Source organism: Ilyonectria robusta, assembly GCF_021365365.1.
Source record: "Ilyonectria robusta strain PMI_751 chromosome Unknown BGZ61scaffold_29, whole genome shotgun sequence".
Lineage (NCBI taxonomy): Eukaryota > Fungi > Ascomycota > Sordariomycetes > Hypocreales > Nectriaceae > Ilyonectria > Ilyonectria robusta.
This window is the reverse complement of record NW_025764463.1, coordinates 196,057-217,207: the sequence shown is the minus strand read 5'-3', so window position 1 is coordinate 217,207 and position 21,151 is coordinate 196,057. Positions and strand designations below refer to the sequence as shown.

The following is a 21,151-nucleotide window of genomic DNA, read 5'->3' as shown; positions in this document are numbered from 1 at the left end:
AGCAAGCTAGCGAAGAGAGCGCGCCACAGTGTAGAGCTAATGAATGAGGCACATTGTGTTCCTTAGCAATTTCGGTACAGTTGTTAGTGGGCGAGGAGGCCCTGGACAATCAGACAGCAGCATCGCCGAAGCGTGGAGCAGTTCACCTTGATGGTTGCACGGGGTGTCGCGTTTATCAATCCATTTTGTAGCCCATACAATGTATCTCTATCTTCAAACCATAGTATCTCCTTCGTCCGTGACCTACTTCATTTATTGCTGAGCGAGTTACCAGCCGATGGCGGATCTGGAGACTACGATTGCACAGCCGCCAGCGCGTAAACTCCCCCCTGAGCTCCAGCCGGATGGCCAAGGGCGCATTTTATGTCTGTCGTGTTCCACATCTCATCAAATTCATTTACAAGTATCCTCTGCTCGAGTAATTCCGCATCATCTATCGACCGATAATTTTGTGCTGTTGCTACATCCCTCGGAGTCTGCGCTGAGTCGGATGTTGGGCTTGCCTCGTCGGTCGCGTCAAAGGCTAGTTCCGGCGAGTTCCATGGACTTGCAGAACTTCTAGTGGCTGCTTCTGTCCACAGATTGTCGTTGTTGGTAATGCAGGCTTCAAGCAGCGTCTGGCTCTCGCTGAGTAGACACTGACGATCGGGAGGCCCTGTCTCCAGCGATAAAAGGGCTCCTGCTGCAACGGTAATGGCCCGTAACATGTCAGTTCCGGCCCCTAGACTGGGCTCGGCGTTTCCAGCCCGGTCAAGCGCTTTTCTACTCGTCGCTAGAACTCTCCGGGCCATGTGCGTGATCCGCTCGTCTCTCACCTGTCGCCAAATGTTGCTGGCATCATTGCAGCCATGATTGTTCGGCATATCCGCCGCCCGGTGGAGGGCAATCATGGTGCGGAAAAAGATCATGTCTAAGCGAACCCGCGTGGCGATCAAGTCCAGCTCTTCTGCGTCGTCGAAGGAGGCGCATAGACTATAGCAACCCGTGTCCTGTTTGGACAATTCGAATCTTTTTGCAATGGCTTGGATGTCCCAAAAGTCGTCGTCATGATGTATCTGTCCTGGTCTCGCTCGTCGCTTCTGGCGGGGAATTTTCCGTCGTCGATTACACGCATACATAGCGACGTGTTCAAACAATGTTGTTCGCTGGATAAAGCAGAAGGCCTTTTGCATAGAGATCCAGTAATCCCGAATCTTGCAGCCAAGAGCCCTCACCGGTGTCAGGTCGAAGTCTTCCAAGAGAAGCGGCTCAGTGGAGCGTGGATCGAGTGCGAATCGGGATGGGTAGAGCGGTGTTGTCGCCTCAAGTGAATATCGGAGGAAATGCATCTGCTCCATGATGAAGCCAGACCACCACAGGCGCTTCCATAGCCGACTTCCAGTTTGTGTGCTTCTCTCCACGTTTTGGTCTCCTCTGCTCAGCAACATCTTGTGCAGGTTCGCCATCGCGTGCCGCAACCACTGCGCCTGCTTCCTACCAACGGTGCATGTATCAGTTTGCGATAACGCAAAGGCCATCAACAGAAAAGCCTGCGTCTCCTCGAAGGAGTCTTGCCCAGCTGAGGATTCCAGGCCAGCCTGTAGTGTACGTTGGTCTTGTCAGTCACTCTAGAATTGGCGTGCGGCTGTTCACTCACCTCAAACCTCTCGATGCTTTTGTCAAATGCTTCTTGACGGTTTTGGAAGCCTTCATGTGCCAGCATGTTGCCTTCCAACCATGGGACTGCCGCCGCTACCAAGGCATGGTGCAGCAGGCTGTCCAGTGGATACGCAGCTCTGCGCTCAGCAAGTGAACCAAGCAGGGCCGAATAGTCGAGCACCGGGATCTCAAAGTAGATGTTTTCGGTGTAAATGAGGGCACACGCGATACCCAGGTCTGTTTTAGAGACGTCGCAATCGGATGGTTGGTCCACCTCAGACATGATGGCGTCGATGCAGCTGAGGGCACACTGGACGCTACGTTAGGACCGAAGCAGCATCGGCACAACTCTCATTGATTATAGCCCTGTTTACCAGGTACCGGTACCACCTAGAAAATAGGACTACATGCAATTACGGGCTACTTTCGGTGGCTCACGGTGGCTTGGTGGCTACCAGCTTTGCCTTTGCCGAGGAAACCGAGCTGACTCGACACGCTGACTCGGCATATTGACCCACCAGGCGATATCCCGGTACATGATTACGTCGGAGTAGCATGGGTGACAGGTCTGCAAGCCATATTATCTCGACTCAAGGCCACGAGTCGAATTAATCAGGATTATTGGAATCTTGATCAATTCCATTGATTTCTTTTTTTTTTGGGCTCATCCTCCGTCACGTTTATCATGACTATCAACACCTCTCACCGCCAGGAGCCTGCCTCTGTCAAAAACGAGGGTCTGGCAGCCAACTACGGACAACACCCGATCTACGACCGCGCTCAACGGCCACTGCAGGTCCTCGTTATCGGCGCCGGTCCATCTGGCATTGCAATGCTCCTTGAGCTTCTCAAAATTCCCTTCATAACGATTCGGTGCGTCGAGAAGAACGCTGATGTCGGTGGAACCTGGTTGGAGACGCGGTATCCAGGCGCCGCTTGCGACGTCGCCAGTCATGCCTATCAGTATAGTTTCAAGTCCAAGACGGACTGGTCCAGACAGTTTGTTGCCAATTTCCCTTAGTGTAATACGATATGGAATTTGACCGGGAATCTAGCTTCGCACCCGCCGAAGAAATTGGAGATTACTTCATCTCGGTTGCCAAGACGTACGACCTCTACCCATACATTACCTTCAATTCCCGCGTCATATCTGCCGAATGGAACGAGTCCAATGCGCTTTGGCATGTCCAGGTTGTTGATAGTGCTAATGGTGACACCGTCGAGACCTTTGTCGCCGATGTGCTCATCAACGCCGGTGGCATCTTGAACGATTGGGCCTGGCCCGAGATCGACGGGCTTCAAAGTTTCAAAGGCCACAAAGTACACACCGCTGCGTGGGTGAGTCAGAATTCCAGGGCGTTTCTACTTCTGCCACGAGCGTGAAGGTCCTGGTGGAAGCTTATTTTCTCATTGCAGGATCCTACAATTGACCTCAAGGACAAATCAGTAGCTGTTATCGGATCTGGAGCCAGCAGCATACAGGTCGTGCCAAGCATCCAGCCTGTGGCGAAGAAGGTTGACGTATATGTGCGGTCGCCCACCTACATTCTCCCTACTGTCGGGTTCGGAGTCGAGTCGTCCTCATTCAATGAGCCTTGTGAGTACTCAATCGCCAACACAGGTCTTGAAGCTTACGATGTTTGCAAGATACGGAATCGGAGATTGAGAGGTTCTCGACCGACCTGTCCTACTACAAAGAATTCCGGAAACGCATAGAGCAACAGATGAACGAGAACTTTTCCAGCAGCAGGAAAGCATCAAGCGAGCAAGCCAAAGCACGTTTAGTGAGTGACATGATGCTGCCCCTCGAATCGCAGAAGCTAAATGGCTACAGTGGGCGGAGAACATGATGAAAAAAGCCATTGCTTCACCTGAGCTACAAGAAAAGCTTATTCCCAGGTTTGTACTACCCGATTTAGTCATTCTTTTCAAATCAAAGTCACCAAAGATATAGCCGTCTTCAAAGGATGAAACCAACTGACGCACACAAATAGCTGGGAACTAGGTTGTCGGCGTCTGACCCCTGGACTTCCATACCTCAATGCTGTACAGCAGCCTAATGTCAACATCATTAGGGATGGTATCAAAAGGATAACTGAGGTGGGCATCGAGACTGATGATGGTCGAGTCACCGAGATAGATGTCATCATTTTCGCCACCGGATTCGTTACATCGTTTTCGTCACGCTTCAATATCGTGGGGCGCCACGGCCACACTCTGAAGGAAATGTGGAAAGACCGTGGTGCAGAGGCGTATCTTGGAACGGCCATAGCGGGATTGCCAAACTATTTCAGTATGTTCCATGCCACCTCATGTGTAAATGCGAATTTATACTGACGAGTCCAGCTCTTTTGGGGCCGAACTGTCCCATCGCGAATGGCTCCCTGGTGCCTTGCATCGAGCAGAGGTAAGACCTTCCCCATATCGAACATGAAATGCCACACAACGTAGACAAGATTCGACTATTAACACCAACCTAGCGTGAAATATATCACAAAAGTTCTTGAAAAGATGCAGAGAGATCAGATAAAGTCTCTACAGGTCAAACTGCACGTGCAGGATGCATTCAATGACTACGCCCAGGAAGTTCACAAGGACTTGGTTTGGACGGGTTCGTGCAACAGCTGGTGTAAGTACCTACCATCTTTTCACTCCACTGCTGGACTAACTTTTCTGTCGTAGATAGGGATAAATCGACAGGTCGCGTGACTGCAGTTTGGCCAGGCTCCAGCATCCATTTCATGGAGATGATCGACACTCCACGATGGGAGGATTTTGAAATTGAATATATACATGTACGCTCATCTCCTGCCCTATGAATTGTTGCATAAAAAAATGTTAATATTGACTATAGCCCAATCCGTTCATGTTCATGGGTAACGGAATTTCTCAACGCGAGACGGCTGGAGAAGATTTAACTTTCTGTGAGTTACCCGATTCCTGTTTATTTCGCTTCGCTGACATATTGGACGAAGACTTAGACTAGATGGGTCAATGGTATATGTTTTCATGGGAAATTATTCAGTATTTAGCACCCTGAAAAAACGATAGGCGGTGAAGTCAATTAGTCCATGAAAGCCCATGTATCAACTCTCCTGCTTCACACGTGAATAAAATTGGCAAATTGGTTGTCGATAGTATGTGGACGACAAAGCACATCCCTTTTTGCCCCATCTCACCTTAGACGCACGAAAGGAAAGCCCAAGAGCGTTGGCACCCTCTCCCAAAATAACGCGAACCATGGCCCCATGGGAAACTTTGCCACAGGAGCCAGTATTTTTCACAGTAGCCTTGTAGATGCAGACGATGTGCGCAAGGTTTGGTCTGTCTCTGTGACTTCTAATGATCCTTTAGCTTCCACAACCTGACAAATCCGGTGGATAGCGTCCAGTTCCTTGTATAATGACCATAGTAGATCCATAAAATTTACTTAACCTTAATTATTACAACGGGCATCGAAGGTTTGGCGAGTCAGCAGGCTCTTCTTAGTAGGCCCACATAGAGTACCATGATGAAACTGAGTCAAATGAAGGAGTCAGTTTGCATCATTATCTTCCCTTAACTTCAATAGCTTGGACATGCATAGGGCTATTTATGCTTTTCTAGAGATGGAAGCGTGTGTCGAACATTCACACAAAGTGTAAATATCAGAAATGGCCTTGACTGACGATGAACTCAAACTCAATGGAGGGGTTGCTGTAATCACGGGGGCTGGGGGCGGCATTGGCTCTGGGTTGGCACGACGTGCCGGCGAACTAGGCATGACAGTGATTGTTGCTGACATCGCCGTCGACAAAGCTGAGGAGGTTGCGAGCGATATTCGGAACACGGGTGGCAAGGCAGAAGCCGTGGTGGTGGATGTCTCGCGATCTGAGGAGCTTGACCGACTGGCCGATTACGTTTTCGACCGGTATGGAAAAGTCAGGCTCTTGGTGAATAACGCTGGCATAGAAACGTTGGGCTTCTGCTGGGAGATACCAGCGGCACGATGGGAATCGACTCTAAACATCAACATCCACGGCGTCGTTCACGGTGTGCGGGCTTTCACTCCGCGAATGCTAGCCATGAACGAAGAATGCTGGATCGCCAATCTGTCTAGCTGCGGTGCGTTCGGCATGATGCCCACACAGGCCGCATACATTATGACGAAACACGCCGTGCAATCATTCACCGAAGGTCTATTTCTCGACATGAAGCTGAAAGGAGCCCCGGTTCACATTTGCTCTGTCATTCCAGGCCTGATGCGAACCGGGATATTTGACGCCGCCTCGCAAATTCCACATGAGCGCGGTGATGGGAATAACTTGGGAGCTTACCAGAAGGCCATGTCGGACATGGCTAGGGATCATGGTATGGATGTCACGCAGGGGAGCGAGATCATCATGAAGAAGATCGCAGCCGGCGAGTTTTGGATATCCACGCACCCTGAGACGACAAGAGACATTATCTCTAACCGCATTGAATTCATGAATAACGGAAAGGATCCCGAACTCATGGTGGGAGCAAAGCATCTTTTGGATTTCTAGGTAGTTCCAAACGTACTCCCTACCGGTAGCTGATGTTGCGCAACACGTACCACATATTCCTGATCAAATGTTGGATTTTTATTGTATCCTTTTTCTGTTTCTTTTTAATAAGCAGCTAAATGCCAGTATTCGTCCTTCAGGTCGTTACTTGCTAGACATATTGGGCCTTCTCCGTAGCGACACTAATGAATTGGCGGAGCCTAAGCAAGTATAACAGAGTTATGTTGTAGAACCCAGGCCTGGACATAACCACGGATGGCGACATAGGAATCACCCAAGCTAAGAGATGATAAATTAAGGGCCCAATATCAGTGAATAAGCCTCAACCGTGAGTTCAAGACAATGCTACACAGATGTATTTTACTTCCTAATTACAACTTTGCTGACCTCTGCTTCTCATGCTTCATGTCTTCTTTCCACTTTGCCTTCAGTGATCTCCTCAAAATCTTCCCCGATGCACTCTTTGGGATCGCGTCTAAAAACTCCACACCACCAGCGAGCCACTTGTGCCGAGCTTTGTGGGATTTGACGTGTTGCTGAAGGGCCTTTGCAGTCTGAATATCGCGTGCCACTCCGGGGTGAACCACAATAAAGGCTCTGGGAATCTCTCCCGAATAATCATCTGGTATTCCCACAATTGCGGCATCGCGAACCTGAGGGTGCCCGAGGAGCAAGTCCTCAAGCTCGGCTGGGGCAATACCGAAACCACGGACCTAAGAAATAATTTGTCGGCAAATTTGGAAAAATCCGAAGCTTGGGATCCCACATACCTTGATCATCTCCTTGAGTCGGTCGTGGATTGTGATGAAGCCTTCCGTATCGATGGACCCCAAATCGCCCGTGTGCAAATATCCATCAGAGTCGAAGGTTTCTGCTGTCTCTGCAGAATTATTCAAGTATCCCATCGATATTTGAGGTCCACGTGCCCAGAGCTGTTCGTCTGTCAGCATGCGCCTTGATTATCTCTTGGTCTCCTTCTGCCCATCATCCTTACCTCTCCACTTTGACCCACGGCCAGGTCCTTCTTCGTTTCCGGATCGACGATGCGAATCTCAGTCCCGGGAACAATCTTACCCACCTTTGTCGCGTTACTCCAAGTAGTCAGCCCTGGAGGTGTGACTGTGAGGCAAGAGGTGCTTTCAGTCATCCCCCAGGCCTGTCGAATAGCCACACGGGGGAACCTGGCGGAAAGCTGCACAATCACTTGCTCTGCCAGTGGAGCAGCACCTGTGTTGAATTGATTCACAAATGATATCTCGTATTCATGTACAATTGGATCGTTCAGGAGGCGAATAAGAATTGCTAGTGAGGTTGCTAATAGTCAGCAATAATTCGCGAATTTGACAGCCTGGATATCAATGTACGTACGTGGTACAACCCATAACTCATTGCAGGTGTATTTAACAACCGTATTCAACATTCTTTTCATGTCAAATTTGGACATTACGACAACATCCTGCCCAAGGACAATTGGAAGGTGGAGGAGATGAACAAGGCCCGTTACTATTGAGGTTAGCATGCTACCGATATTAACCGCTTACTCGGATACACTTACTGTGATAGAATGGAAGTATCCCAAGGACTGTGTTCGGTGTCTTTTGGGGGGTCAGTTGGCGCATTTGGCAAAGCTGGCTGATGATGTTGGTGTGTGAGATCATAACCTATTATCAATGATTCATCAGCTGACTGTTCTATAAGTTTCCAGTGGGATCAGTCGCCGTTGGTGAAGCCTAGAATGGAGTGGGCTATTCCTGAGATATCCGTACCGCTTTTGGCCGTCCAGTTGTACCAGAAGTGAAGGAAAGAAACGCGCAGGCTGAGGTGGTGTTTTCCGCTGGCTTCCATTCCTCGATAAATTCAGCTGGTCCCAACGCTTTCCCGTGCTCAATCAGTCCTTGAATAGACGCTTCCCCCCGAGGAGGGTCATCAAGAAGAATGATTCTGTCATCAGCCAGACCGACCGTCTGACAAGCCTCGCGCACCTGGCCAAGAGCGCTGGCATTTGTAAAAACAATCGTGGTGCTCGAAGCTTGAAAGAAGAATGCTAAATCCTTTGCATTCGCCTCGTACGGTAATGTTGTGACGACGGCTCCAATACGACCTGCAGCAAACATGGCGACGGGACACCAGATCGAGTTAGAGCTCACAACGGCCACTGTCTGGTGCGCTTGCAGGCCAAGCGACCGTGCCAAAGCTATGGATAGCCAAGTAGACTTGTCTCTTATAGCTCGAAATGTTAAAAGGTTCCCTGATGCTGCGTCCCGAAATCCGTGATCATCTGATAGGTCACCTGTACCTTGGGAAGCGTCATTTCCGCAGGACTGTCTTGACCCGAAGAGCCAATTCCATATTGAAACGTCACTCGGATCTACCACAATCAGATCAGCAAATTTGCATCTATCATGGAGTCGCTTGAGGACAATCCAGATTTCGGAGTAGTGGCACCGTGATTGCACATACATGGCTGAAGATCCGGTCCATAATAGGGCATCTTGGAGTGTGGAAATATTGGTCAAACTCAGTATAAAATTGACGACTTGAAAGAGGTGGAAAAAGCTCGTGCTAGGCGCAAGGCACAGAAGTATACATAAGTATATGATCCGGCTTTTGAGGCCAACCATAAAGCCATTTCTTACCTCGGGTTGTTCAACTAGCTGCTCCTGACGCAGCGGACTGACTCAGGAACGATGCTCTGGAAATATGGCGGGGTAAGAGCTAGCGAATAAACCGAACGTCTTTATTTGAGTGGGGTAAAACCGAAAACTTGGAGCCCAAATATGATTCTCTTCCCTCTCGGGCCTCTCTTGCTGGTTACTGAGTATAATGGGGAGAAGAATGAAATACCTTGATTAATTGTAGTTTAATTTTGATACCGCCTCTACTTAGAAGATGACCTCGGACGGCCGAGACGCTCCGGATGCTTCGGGGTCTTTGGCTTCAGCTAGCTATTGACCTGAAAGGATAAAAAGCCTGGTATTTTTTAAATAGCAAGAAAGCACATTCTCAAAATAGATGTCTTCTATCACGTTTCGGTCGATTCCTGGATGTGGCTCTAGGGTAGGTATGGTGGGTGTTCGACTGTGGCTGGATCCGCTTCATCAGCTAGTGGATCAGGACTCGTACGTAGTGAGTAATTTGCATAAAGTAGGTAACCAAGTGTCTTGATAGCCAGGGTAGGAAAATGTTATGAGGAAGCATACAAGCTAAATTTCAAGCGGAATAATCACTGAGGGGGGCTCATCAGCAACGCATCATGATCGGGTGTATTGCCCATTTCGTCACTCTTCATCCTGCCGATAAGGTGTCAGTAGGCCTCCGAGTTCGTTAGAGGGACTGTTCCGAGTAATATAAAGGAAAATAAGTATGCCCAGCTTAGGGTAGTAACTTTAAGTTGAGAACTAGGGAATAGGACGAGGTCCTTTAATGCTCAAAGTCATGATCATCCATGCGGAGTTTGAACGGACTTTGACGTCAGGAGATTGACATAAGACCTCGGCCCATGACAGGGGCGGAGCAATCTCGATCAATTGGTCAATCCCCGAAGCATCCATTTCATGTATCGTGTTATTGGCTCCATATCAGGTTATCTACGGGGGCGGGTGACCAGGGTTGTGGTAATAAAACTTGGCAGACCCTCTTTGGTGAGGGGTAGAACATGTTCACGGAGCGTAAATATCTCTCAATTGACAAGAAACCGCTACATCTCCACCATCCATAACCATCAGTATTGCGAGCAAAAATGGCAGAAGTCAATGTCGAACCCGATTTGCTTGCTGACGAAGAGGTGCTCCTCGCTTAACATCCCGTCCCAAACCGCAGGCACTGACCGCTTACATAGGCCGATCACACTGATGCGGATTCGTCGCTTGGTAACGTATGGATATCTCGGGTATGGATCAAGAGCATGGCTGATCTGTGCTCTCCTGGAAATAGGATGCGGCATCGTCTACTCAGAGTATCTCAAGCTCCATTCTTGACTACAGACGAGAGAATGGGAGAACCTATCATCGGTACAAGGATGGCAGTACGTTATCAACGCCTCTCCAATCATGAATTCCCGAGGATAACCATCGAGTGTAGAGTATAATCTTCCCAACGACGAAGTGGAAAATGAAAGACTTGGTAAATTGTCAGATCAAATATCCCATGACTTAAACTGACCGTGACTAGACCTACAACATCATCTGTGCCTCCTTACCTTTGATGGTCACCTCGGATTGGCGCCCCCAGGCCGCACTAAGTCGAAGCCCAAGAGTGTTCTCGATGTAGGCACCGGCACCGGAATCTGGGCGATGGATTACGGCGACGAGCATCCCGAAACTGACGTGAGACGCGATACTCTATACTACTAGATTAATGGCTAATAATCTGACTCAGGTGGTTGGCGTCGATCTCTCGCCCATCCAACCCAGTTTGTATGACTCGGATTACCTTTGTGATTCTATTTTGCATATACTAATATCCTAACAGTGTTCCCCCAAATGTCCGGTTTATCATAGACGACATTGATGAGGAGTGGAAATATTCTCAACCCTTTGACTACATCCATAGTAGGATGATGAACTTCAGTATCCAGAACTGGCCCGCCTACTTCGCCAACGTCTACGAGTAAGTCAAAATGCAATCTCTATTCCCCTTTGAACCTTCATAATGAGGCTAATTCGTTTAGAAATCTCAATCCTGGAGGTTGGGTTGAGATTCAGGAAGTCGGATGCGAAATGGCAAGCGATGATGGCACTGTAACAAAGGACACCGCGCTTTACAAATGGTGCGAGCTTCTGGATGAAGCAGCCGTCAAGCTGGGTCGACCTTTTGTCAAGTTTGATGAAATGAGGGAGCACATGCTCAAGGCCGGCTTCACCGAGGTCGTTGATAACCGTTTCAAGTGGCCAACAAACCGCTGGCCCAAGGACAGAAAGTTCAAGGAGCTTGGTACATGGAACAACGAAAATACTGGCGCCGCTCTGGAGGCACTGACATTGGCGCCATTCACGAGAGCCCTTGGCTGGTCTCAGGAAGAAGTCACCGTCTTCCTGGCTGACGTGCGAAAAGAACTGGACGACCCGAAGATTCATGCCTACTGGCCGATGTAAGAACACTCGCGGTTATACCCTTCTGAATTGGAAGTCCTTGGTACTAATTATTGTCACAGTTGCTCCATTTACGGCAAGAAGCCAGAGGCTAAAGTTAGCGAGTCGTGATATGGTACTTGATGGAATATTAGGGTGTATCGGAGCCCTTCAGTCCAGCAGAAGGTGAGGATGATGTCACGAGGCTGGTTCTAGTAGCACCAGTACTATTGGGGTGGACAATAAATAAACTTGGGGCTCATTCCAGTCGCATTACTGCTTTAGCACATATTGATTCTTGAAAATAAAATTGTCTTGACAGACACTTCATGCTTTCAGCTCCCAAACCTTCGACGAATCCAGCAGTGTGATTGGTACACACAGTTCTGACATGGGTCCCAAAGATATCAGCTGCATATGTACTGCATGTGGTGACGTGGCAGTTCAAAGCTCGAATACCAGACCCCACTGCATAGGCCGTGGACAATCAAAGGCCTCTCCATGAGCCATCATTGAGAGGTGCGTGGAGACCCTCCCTGATGGCACTTCACCGCTTTCAGCAGCTACTTTGCAGCTGACGGCCTTTATGACCTTGAGCAATAACAGATTTTACTGCAGGGTTCTGGACGAAACATCCCCTACATACCCGCATGATAACTGACTGCTAAAAAGATTCCATTGAAGCGCGTCCCGTCTTTGGGGGTGGCGCACTCTCTGTTTCCTCTTTCCTCAATTACCCACGCGCTATTTCTCGTACGGGAAGCCCGTTCCTCGGCTACGAGAAAGGCCACCGACTAATGCAGCGCTAATGTCTTCCCCCTCCCGGCGGCTTCTTCTTCCGGGCCCATGAGAAGTTCAGACTCAAGGACTAGGCGCCCATCAAATCGCGGGAAGAGATGGGAAATCTAGTCTTAGCCGGTGTTAGCGTCTGATATTCAGGTGGACGAGCGCGCTGGGCGCTCGTGAATGCTGTATGAAGATCTTCGTTCTCCGCGCGGGAGAATGTGAGTGCCGAGATAGTATTTTATAATTTAGCAACGGTCCTTCATACAGTTCTGGTACCAGCCACATAAACGCGGGCTTAAATGTCCATCCCTGAATTTAGTTTGACGCTGATTGTCGTTGCGAAGGAGAGGGGAGTCCATCCCGCACTCGCTCACCTTGCTCTAGGGGGATTGTGATAGGCTCCATTTCCGGAGACGACTGCAAGTAGATAATCTCATCTTCCCCGCTTCTCGTAGACTCTGTATTTTCGCTGTCTCTCCTAGTCATCCCTTCCATTTCGCACCCCGTTTCGTCCTAAAAATGTCCGAGAAAATCGAGGAGACAGCTCCGGCACGGTCATCGCCTCCAAAGTCCCCAGATGAGCCTGCTGCTGCCGTGACAGAGCCCTCGACCCTTCTTCCGCCCCAGCACTGGGTCGAGACAGCAGAAGTACAGATGACCAACCTGCCGTGTACAAAACTTGGCTAACAATGGCATCCCCTGCCAGGATGATGATGATGCCGACTCAGCCCTGGGAGACACACAAAGCTCAACAGCGTCTGTCACCTCTAACATCCTCAATTACAGGACCATCCTTGGTCGGAGATTCCATAGCGAACAGGGAGATGCGCATTACTGGTACATATATCTCCCCAAAATTCGGGGAAGTATTCATCGCTGATTGGGATGCGCAAGGGGATCTAATGACGAAAAGCAAAACGAAGCTGCAGATATCAAGTGTGTCGAATCTCCAAGCCGCGTCATATCGTCATCGTTGATCCTAACATGTTGCAAGTCACCATGTTCAGACCCTAGGTCTCGACGGCAAGCTCTTCCTTGCACCTCTTGATGAGAATAAAATCAAGGCGAGTTTTAGTCAGGCAGAGGTTACTACCCTAATCTTTTACTGACACGCTGACCTTCATATACAGACAGTGGTAGACATCGGGACGGGAACAGGTATGGAAATTATCTCTGACAATATTGCATTTCCTTTTATGCCCAGTAATCTAATTCGTGTCACCATGCTATAGGAATCTGGGCTATGTAAGTTGATGACTAATCTTGGCAAGTGATAATACTAACACTCTATCTAGTGACTTCGCCGATGAATACCCTGGTGCTGAGGTCATCGGGACAGACATCTCACCCATTCAACCGAGCTGGGTTCCCCCAAATCTTCAATTGTGAGTTTCTCCGGCCACTAGAATTCCGAAAAACTCCCATTATGGTTCAATCAAATGCATCCCGCTGTGGCTTCATGGTCAGATTTGGTCATAACATGACATTTGGAGAAATCGCTTGACAGAACTCGCTGACCTCCATCTTCTGCCTAGTCAAATTGACGACTGCACCCAAGAGTGGACTTTTGCCCCTGATTCCCTCGACTACGTGCACATTCGTTTCTTGAGCGGCTGCATCGCCGACTGGACTGCTCTGTTCAAGCAAGCCTACAAATGCCTCAAACCTGGTGGAATTATCGAAACCATGGAGCCATCAGCAAACATAGAGAGTGACGATGGCACTGTTGAAGAAAGCAGTGCCATGGGGCAGTGGGGTAAGATATTCATCGAAGGTGGCCAAAAGATCGGCCGGACATTCACAGTCTTTCAAGACAATGTCCAGAGCAAGTCTTTGGAAGAAGCTGGTTTTGTCGATCTGCATGAGCACCAGTACAAGGTCAGAATCCTTCAAGTCCATTCCATCCCCATGTCCAAGATATAATAGTCGTTCTAATGTTTTCAACCACAACAGTCACCGATTGGCCAATGGCCAAAAGACCCAAAGCTTCGAGAGATCGGGCAATATGTTCAACTGACCATGGAAGCCGACTTTGAGGGGCTGATTGTCTTCATGACCAATGTTCTGGGGGACTGGACCAAAGAGGACATTCAGGTTTACATTTCTCATCTGCGGCGCGAAATTCGGTCTGGAAAGAAACATGGCTGGTATTGGCAAAAGATCGTCTGGGCCCGAAAACCGGAATAGACATAAATTTCCTCATTTAGCTTTTATTCCAAGAGATTTCTGTCATTTTCCTTTCACATGTAACATCTTATCAACGCAGCTAACGACGCGAGCGCGTGATGGAACTGCAGCTCTGCTACTTTTGTCTGCAATGTTCGATGCGACTGAAGTTTTTTTAGGAAAAGATATTCGCAAGTTGTCCGAACGTCTTTGTAGTGTGCGCCTGCGTGATGCCGGCCGACATGGCCGTAGAACTCATGCCTCCTAGTATGAGCCTGGCCTGCGCTAGGGCTATCGTTGTTGAAAGTAGTGCTCTCTCGTGAGGTTGTGATTTAATTCATTGGAGCGATCGGGAGGTGAGTAGGTCCTTGTACTTATTCTCTAATATAGGCCACCCTATCCAATGAGACCACGGTTACGACAATGGGCAAGATCACGATATGTAACGTAATCTCGCATCAATGTTAAACTAATAACACTACAATGACCCGAGTATGCGCGACAATGATATAATCCCACTCCACTATATAATTGTGCCCGCAATTTATAACGCCAAATGCATTTTTGCTGATTAATATGTACGGATGGGCGGATTACAAATCATGATCGGTCGATACACAATACTCGCCGGCGGCTTAACATTTAATCACACCGTCCTGGCTAGATTCACACTACTCCCCGGCGGCATAACATTTGCACCGCCCTAGCACTTCCGGAACAATGCGATCCCGATTTCTCTTGCCCGTCTCCGATGCGAGGCGCACTATCTCCGTGTTGATTCCTTATTTAACGTCTCGTTGTCAAAGGCAATGAAGATAGCTGGCCCCCTAAGCCAATCTTCATAGTGCTTTCAATTCATCCATCAATCGAGACTCCAGAATAATCATGACCGCTAAAGTCATTACCATCGTGGGTGTCGCCGGCAATCAAGTACGTACCGACACCCTAAATTGCCCACCTCCAAGAAACTAATCGTTTATCAGGGTGCCTCTGTCGCCGATGTTTTTATTGAAGAAGGGGGTTGGCACGTCCGCGGCATTACTCGTGATCCTTCCAAGCCGTCGAGCCAGGCCTGGGCCGACAAGGGTGTCGAACTCATCAAAGCGGACGTAAATGATGTCGACTCACTGAAGAAGGCCTTTGCAGGATCGACTGTGATCTTCGGCGTCACTGACTTCTGGGGCAACATCGGTGATCCCAAAACACAGGAACTGGCGAAGTCGACTGGCCGACCCATCAATGCCATCGCCTACGATATTGAAGTCCAGCATGGTCGCAACATCGTCGATGCCGCAAATTCTACATTGGATACACTGGATCGCTTCGTGCTCTCAACGCTGTCGCCCACGAAGAAACTGAGCAAGGGCAAGTATGCTCACAACTTTCACTTCGATGCCAAGTGGCAGGCAGTGGAGTATCTTAAGGCGACTTATCCGGCCTTAGACAAGAAAACCTCATACCTTCAGGTCGGGCTTTACATGACCAACTGGAAGGCTGATCCCTTCGCTACACCCACAAAGGTAGTTCACAACTTTGCAGGACTTGCATGCGTGTTGAATTGAAGTTGAAGTTGACCTGATCGCAGCAACCCGACGGTACCTTTTTAATAAAGGTGGCCACCGAGGGCGATGCCCCGGTTCCTATGGTCCAGGCACGCCACGACACAGGTACGCGTGCTGTTCCGAGTTTATACCCCAATATCCAGGACTAATAACAGCTCTAGGTCTCTTTACCAAGGCTCTTGTGCACTCTGAACCGGGCAAGATTCTACTCGGATACGGTTCCCTGATAAGCTGGAACGAGTTTGCTGCTCTGTGGGGAAAAGTCCATGGCGTTACCTGTCGCTTTGAGCGCCTTGATCGTAACGTCATCGAATCTGCTGTCCCTGGAGGAATTGGCGAAGAGCTGGCCGACATGTTCGAGTATATTGGAGATTTCGGTTATGATGGCGGTGATCCCAGTGTCGTTCATCCCAAAGATGTAAGCGTTTGACTCCTGCTCATGAATTTGTCTAACAATTGTTGCAGCTTGGGTTGAACATTCCAGTGCTCACGGCAGAGGAGTATATCAAGAGCGAAGTGTGGCCTGGGGTTTAGAAGACTGTCTGCCCAGTGAAAAATTGGACTTGCGTTTAAAGGAGATGTCTAGAAAACAGTCCAATACTACCCCTTATGCCCGATATCAGTAGCCTAGCTGTGCCTCCATTCTAGAAAACTGGTATCTGTGCCCTGATAGCGTGTCTTCAACTCCAAAGCACAATATCCCTAACGCTACGCCCCGAAATGAGCATAAGGAACCCAATGCATCAAGTCCATCTCATCTTCATCACAATTTCGACATCTCTGATATGTCCTTCTTACCTCAAACGTTGCGGTACAAGGGGTTGAAGAACGAGCAACCTTTAGTTCAGGAGACCAAGTCATGTTTGACCACTAGTCCCAGTAGTCTCCAACGGAAGTTGGTCAAACTACTTCGTGCTGGCGGAGTGTACCGTTCAGCCAATTCTCAAGCGCCTTTCTCTCCCTTCTCCCCCTCAATCTCGCCCCCTTATCATGCAGCAACCTCGCTATCTCCTTATTATCCCTACGTATCCAAATTGGGTACAGAGCGTTTCTACCCATTCTATCTCGTGCATGGATGTCTGCTCCACGATCTATCAATAACTTGACGACGACGTATTTCTTCTGCCACGCAGCTATCATAAGCGGCGTTCTTCCCTCAGCGTCTCTAGCTTCAATGTCGGCACTGTAGTCGAGCAATGTAACAACAACAGAGGCACGTCCATAGTATGCAGCTGCCTGGAGCGGTGTCAAGTCCGATATCCTCGGTTCACAAAAGTAGGCCTTGCGGTGAATGAACCTGCGGTATGCCTCAACATTGGCGTCCTTGGAGAGAAGTATCTCAACTAAGCTTGCGTGGCCTTCCGTGGCTGCTAAAAGAAGTGGAGTTTGGTCTAGGAAGTCTCCAAGGTCTATTCTGGCACCTGCTTCCATGAGTGCGACGAGAATAGTCTCGCTTCCTGAGCTCGCGGCAATCGACATTGCTGTTTTGCCGTCATTGTTGATCCTTTCGAGATTGGCTCCCTCGTGAAGCAAAAGTTTCACTGCCTCAAGGCGTTTGTGGCGACAGGCTTGCATCAAGGGTGTAGTCATAGTCATGTCTGCGGACTCGATATCGGCGCCCTTCTCGATGAGCATTTGCATGACTTCCACGTGGCCGGCAGTAGCAGCAATGAAGATTGCCATCTCGCCTTTCTTATTTTCGAACTCGATATCAGCGCCGTGGGTCAGCAACAATCTGGCCATTCCTGTGTGTCCATGGCCGGCTGAGATGCAGAGGGCTGTGGTCGACTGATTGAATCCAGAAAATGACCAGGCAATAGCTGTCTGGTCAATTTTTGCTCCATTGTCAATCAAAATCTGCGCGATCTTCTCATGGTTGTGTTCAGCAGCCACTGTCAGTGGTGTCAGGCCGCCCTGGGTCCAGGTCTCGGCCTTTGCTCCGTGACGGATCAGTAGGCCGACGGCTTCCTCGTTTCCTGACCTGATGGCATAGAATAATGGCGTTCTTTCTTTACTGTCAGGGACATTTGGTGCACTGTCGTCTGTTTCATCCGCTAGAATCTCATTCATGGCCTCTGTCAGACCGAAATACGCGGCAAGATGAAGACCTTTCAACTGAATCTGACACCGAGAAGTCATTTCCAAATTGGAAGCAATTTCCAGACGTTCACTGAAGTCAAAGCCCATACATGGAGCCAATGCCGGGCTCAAATTGTCTCGCCTCAGGAAGTCAATGACCTGCCTCCTCCGCTGAGCACGCGAAGGGGCATGAGAGAGTTGACGACCCCAGTGTTCTGCGGCGTAAAACTGTAGTGAAGGAAGCGCCCAATTCGCTACCATCAATGTGGCCAAGCAGGCACATGCTATGGTCCATTCAGCATCAGGAAACCAGTTTCTCTTTTGTGCTCGAAGTACTCTTGTGTGGTGTAATGAACCAAACGAACGATGTTGCTTTTCTCATCCACTGTCACTAGTCCATGGCAGACCGAAATGATGCCCTCCAGCTCAGGAATGTTGTCCTCCTCCAACAGCAGCTGAGTTTTGTCAATTGCCAAAGCATGCGTGAGCTCCACTGTCTTCAAGGGCTTGCTGACGTGGACAATCCACAGCAGGGCTTTCTGGGCGAGCTCTCTGCATCCTTGTCTTTAATTCTGGATCCTCTCCATAGCTTGGTCGTATGCCTGTGACAAGGCCTGGAGCTTTTTATCTTCTTCGGTGCTCGAGCTGATACCCTGCTTCCGGAAGTAGCCAAGAGTGGCTCTGACTGCCTTGGGCGTAAGTTTGTCTTCCAATGACGACGCGTATATCTTCGCCAACAAGAACATGCCGTTGACGGCCTCCAAGACTGTGTTCTTGATCTCCTCTTGCAGCTGTGGGCTCCTTCTCACACATCCAGGAAGTGTGCTAAGGATACTATCTAGGTATGCTTGAATATCCTCGTTAGAGGCTCGAATCTCGACTGTTATGGCTCCGGCCTTGGTGAAAGTATTTCGTATCTCATAAATGAATCGAGATGTTGCAAATATGTTCAACTTCTCTCTTTGTTGAAGACGACACAAGACGAAGAGAATCTTGGCTCTGAGATTTCCGCTAGACTGACATTCATCTAGGGCGTCAACAATGACAAAGAGCCTTGAGAATGAAGGCAGCGCTGCAATGGCGTGAAGCACATTGAGTAACTCGTCGGCGGTTGCCTGTGTCCCGCGTGGAGAATGAGTATCGTATAAGCTTTTGAGCTCTCCAGCAGCAAATGAGTCTTGTTGTGCTAGCTGTTTGACAAGACCAGCGATTAGGTGGGTGAAAGTCTGCTCTTCGGCGCGGCGAAAGTTGAAGTAGATGCAGGCGATGCCGACACCTTCAGCAAACTCGGGGCGTGACAGGAGATGGTCGACTACAACTGCCGTCATCATGGTCTTTCCTGCTCCGGGAATTCCTGGGCAAAACAACGTCGCGCCGGGCGTTTCAAGCCACCGCTGAAACTCTTGAGAGTTGAGAAGCCACTCGCCAGTGTGCGGCTGCCGTCTCACAATCAGATCGCTCTGTTGAACGCCATAGTCGACCGGACAGAGCCATGTCAGCACTGTTCGAAGCTCTCGATCCTCGACGTGTTGTATGAGCCTGACCGTGTTGTTCCTGGCAATTCGGTGGTGGAAGGCATTTAGGAGGCCAACATTTGAGCTAATTCGTCCTCGGATATCACGAATATCGTCTGGATCCCATTTGAGTCTTTTCCAGACTCGTGTCGCATTGTCCGAGGCGCTAATACTGCTCTTTCCTAACACCCGGTTTGCGTTGGCGATCTCGGCCAGCTCATCGAGGATATTACGGCATTGGCAGGCTGTTTCTAAAAGGTCCTTGGCGTCTTTGTCCGATATATGTCCTGTTGAGACGCACACATCAACGTCCCCGAGCACGATTGACAAGCTTCTCATTCTACAAAAGTCCAGTTAGATACGATAGCGCGAGGTCAGGAGGGGTGTGCTACTCCTCGTTTATTTCTCTCCATTGACGGGGAGCGTCTGCAAAGTCGCGCCGAAGCTTGTGGCAAAACTCGACGGCTTTGATAATGTCACCGACGCCGAAACCGAAACTCATTTCGTCTCGTGCTGTCTGCGCCTTCGTGTTGGGGATGTGAGAGTTGATTGTAGGTTTACTCCGCTTATTGCCTAGTATTTTAGAACCTCAGGCCCTCAATTAACTAAGCACCCTTTGTTTTTATTTATCTCGACATGCTCTATTTCGGGCTATCAGCAAGTAAGCCTTGCCACGAGACTTTGTCTTTACAACCGGAAGGTCAACGAGGCATAAGAATGGAAAGATCATCGTTATGTTTACTGGCGACAGCGCCCTATAGCCCCCTAGCGCCTCCAAAATCAACTTGCTCGCAATACTACTACATGGGGCTGTGGCTGCCCTCTCTCATTCTTGGAGAACAGCTAAGAGATGAGGCTGGTCGGACTATTTGCTTTCAAGAAACAGGCGCCTTTCTGCACACAACCACCAGCCGAGTAGTCATCTAACTGCTCATCCTATGTATCGGAAGCTTAGTGCTGAAGGGAAAAACATATTCAGTAGTTTGACTAGTGCTACTTCCATCAACATGTCCAGCAACTTAGGCCATGTCATCTTTGCGATGTATGCCCGCCTTGACCGACAGCCTATCTAGGCTAGTGGCGTACCTAGTAAGGTGCTCAAAATGAGCCTTCAGTCAATCCAGCAAGCCCCATGGCGGCGAAAACGAGCGAGCCAAAAAGACGAAAGAGGCCTGTGGACTTGAGACCCTCATTCCAAAGCAGAATGCAGTCGACGGGCCCAAGATAGCCACCTATAACAACCAGGAAAGTGTCAAGCACAGAGTACTGGCGCCGGGAGTACAAGATAAACATGAGAATACCGAGACACGCCGTCCGGGCGTTGCCGATGTGCCAGACGGGCCAAGTCTCTGGGACATTGGCAATCCGAGCCGGCAAGCTATAGTGCAAAAGGACGCTGCGGGTGCCGCCGATGAGAGGCCAGATGGTCCCCCAGCGTTACGCCCCGGCTGTGAAGAGTGCGGGGATGTGACGGTATTGGAAATCTTGAAACATATTAGGGTTTGAGATTGACAAGAGAGAGTCGATGCGAGTTGGATTCATCCTCTAGTTGGAGCCAGTGATTTGAGGAAGAATAGGAATTCAAGATTCTAAGCCAAGATGTATCCTGCAACATCACCCTCAAATACTTCAATCTTTTCACCTTCCTTCAGGCTTATCTCAATTTCCATCAGCTTCTGCCTTGGCGCTTATGGTTCACGGCAATACAAGGGTTTGTCTGACGTGATCACAAAAGCGCGGGATTATCCGGTATGGGGTGAGATCCACGCTGCGGCAGGGCCATATCACACACGAAGTTATCAGAGTTTTAC

General features: G+C 49.3%; 9 protein-coding genes across 9 annotated transcripts; 5 read left to right on the top strand and 4 right to left on the bottom strand.

The window, feature by feature from the left end:
• Window positions 1–293: 293 nt before the first annotated feature.
• On the bottom strand, window positions 294–1,921 carry BGZ61DRAFT_484281 (uncharacterized protein; the record flags this gene model as incomplete). Its single annotated transcript, XM_046249591.1, has 2 exons — window positions 294–1,577; window positions 1,637–1,921. 2 exons carry the CDS (start codon window positions 1,919–1,921, stop codon window positions 294–296), a joined length of 1,569 nt encoding a protein of 522 aa, XP_046097493.1.
• Window positions 1,922–2,323: 402 nt separating this feature from the next.
• On the top strand, window positions 2,324–4,624 carry BGZ61DRAFT_365973 (uncharacterized protein; the record flags this gene model as incomplete). Its single annotated transcript, XM_046241646.1, has 11 exons — window positions 2,324–2,637; window positions 2,694–2,976; window positions 3,055–3,235; window positions 3,286–3,422; window positions 3,473–3,537; window positions 3,633–3,804; window positions 3,862–3,931; window positions 3,985–4,045; window positions 4,119–4,267; window positions 4,321–4,433; window positions 4,493–4,624. The coding sequence occupies 11 exons, from the start codon at window positions 2,324–2,326 to the stop codon at window positions 4,622–4,624; spliced, it is 1,677 nt and encodes a 558-aa protein (XP_046097492.1).
• A 667-nt stretch (window positions 4,625–5,291) lies between these two features.
• Window positions 5,292–6,164, top strand: BGZ61DRAFT_538533 (uncharacterized protein; the record flags this gene model as incomplete). Its single annotated transcript, XM_046254661.1, has 1 exon — window positions 5,292–6,164. One exon carries the CDS (start codon window positions 5,292–5,294, stop codon window positions 6,162–6,164), a length of 873 nt encoding a protein of 290 aa, XP_046097491.1.
• A 371-nt stretch (window positions 6,165–6,535) lies between these two features.
• On the bottom strand, window positions 6,536–8,655 carry BGZ61DRAFT_498707 (uncharacterized protein; the record flags this gene model as incomplete). Its single annotated transcript, XM_046251308.1, has 7 exons — window positions 6,536–6,877; window positions 6,935–7,096; window positions 7,159–7,466; window positions 7,533–7,667; window positions 7,720–7,825; window positions 7,931–8,532; window positions 8,625–8,655. 7 exons carry the CDS (start codon window positions 8,653–8,655, stop codon window positions 6,536–6,538), a joined length of 1,686 nt encoding a protein of 561 aa, XP_046097490.1.
• A 1,248-nt stretch (window positions 8,656–9,903) lies between these two features.
• BGZ61DRAFT_498706 (S-adenosyl-L-methionine-dependent methyltransferase) lies at window positions 9,904–11,365 on the top strand (the record flags this gene model as incomplete). Its single annotated transcript, XM_046251307.1, has 9 exons — window positions 9,904–9,948; window positions 10,003–10,038; window positions 10,098–10,188; window positions 10,245–10,286; window positions 10,335–10,489; window positions 10,542–10,579; window positions 10,635–10,772; window positions 10,834–11,253; window positions 11,317–11,365. The coding sequence occupies 9 exons, from the start codon at window positions 9,904–9,906 to the stop codon at window positions 11,363–11,365; spliced, it is 1,014 nt and encodes a 337-aa protein (XP_046097489.1).
• Window positions 11,366–12,494: 1,129 nt separating this feature from the next.
• Window positions 12,495–14,339, top strand: BGZ61DRAFT_461881 (S-adenosyl-L-methionine-dependent methyltransferase). Its single transcript, XM_046247231.1, has 9 exons — window positions 12,495–12,667; window positions 12,726–12,856; window positions 12,914–12,955; window positions 13,014–13,083; window positions 13,150–13,177; window positions 13,252–13,264; window positions 13,315–13,404; window positions 13,555–13,897; window positions 13,973–14,339. The coding sequence occupies exons 1-9, from the start codon at window positions 12,539–12,541 to the stop codon at window positions 14,204–14,206; spliced, it is 1,080 nt and encodes a 359-aa protein (XP_046097488.1). The 5' UTR covers window positions 12,495–12,538; the 3' UTR covers window positions 14,207–14,339.
• A 731-nt stretch (window positions 14,340–15,070) lies between these two features.
• Window positions 15,071–16,281, top strand: BGZ61DRAFT_538529 (uncharacterized protein; the record flags this gene model as incomplete). The annotated part of the gene is made up of 5 exons (XM_046254660.1): window positions 15,071–15,115; window positions 15,169–15,705; window positions 15,771–15,852; window positions 15,909–16,165; window positions 16,213–16,281. 5 exons carry the CDS (start codon window positions 15,071–15,073, stop codon window positions 16,279–16,281), a joined length of 990 nt encoding a protein of 329 aa, XP_046097487.1.
• A 366-nt stretch (window positions 16,282–16,647) lies between these two features.
• On the bottom strand, window positions 16,648–19,842 carry BGZ61DRAFT_484274 (ankyrin repeat-containing domain protein; the record flags this gene model as incomplete). Its single annotated transcript, XM_046249590.1, has 3 exons — window positions 16,648–18,110; window positions 18,479–19,680; window positions 19,733–19,842. The coding sequence occupies 3 exons, from the start codon at window positions 19,840–19,842 to the stop codon at window positions 16,648–16,650; spliced, it is 2,775 nt and encodes a 924-aa protein (XP_046097486.1).
• Window positions 19,843–20,332: 490 nt separating this feature from the next.
• Window positions 20,333–20,913, bottom strand: BGZ61DRAFT_461879 (uncharacterized protein). The gene has a single exon (XM_046247230.1). It carries the CDS (start codon window positions 20,631–20,633, stop codon window positions 20,439–20,441), a length of 195 nt encoding a protein of 64 aa, XP_046097485.1. The 5' UTR covers window positions 20,634–20,913; the 3' UTR covers window positions 20,333–20,438.
• Between the last annotated feature and the right edge of the window lie 238 nt (window positions 20,914–21,151).

What these genes read in the sequence shown, in the direction of transcription:
- BGZ61DRAFT_461881 (XM_046247231.1), top strand. Translation starts at nt 12,539, where the DNA reads ATGTCCGAGAAAATCGAGGAGACAGCTCCGGCACGGTCATCGCCTCCA. An exon ending in ACTGGGTCGAGACAGCAGAA is followed by an intron (nt 12,668 to 12,725) that starts GTACAGATGACC and finishes ATCCCCTGCCAG; the next exon opens with GATGATGATGATGCCGACTC. An exon ending in GTTCCCCCAAATCTTCAATT is followed by an intron (nt 13,405 to 13,554) that starts GTGAGTTTCTCC and finishes TCTTCTGCCTAG; the next exon opens with TCAAATTGACGACTGCACCC.
- BGZ61DRAFT_461879 (XM_046247230.1), bottom strand. Translation starts at nt 20,633, where the DNA reads ATGTTTATCTTGTACTCCCGGCGCCAGTACTCTGTGCTTGACACTTTC.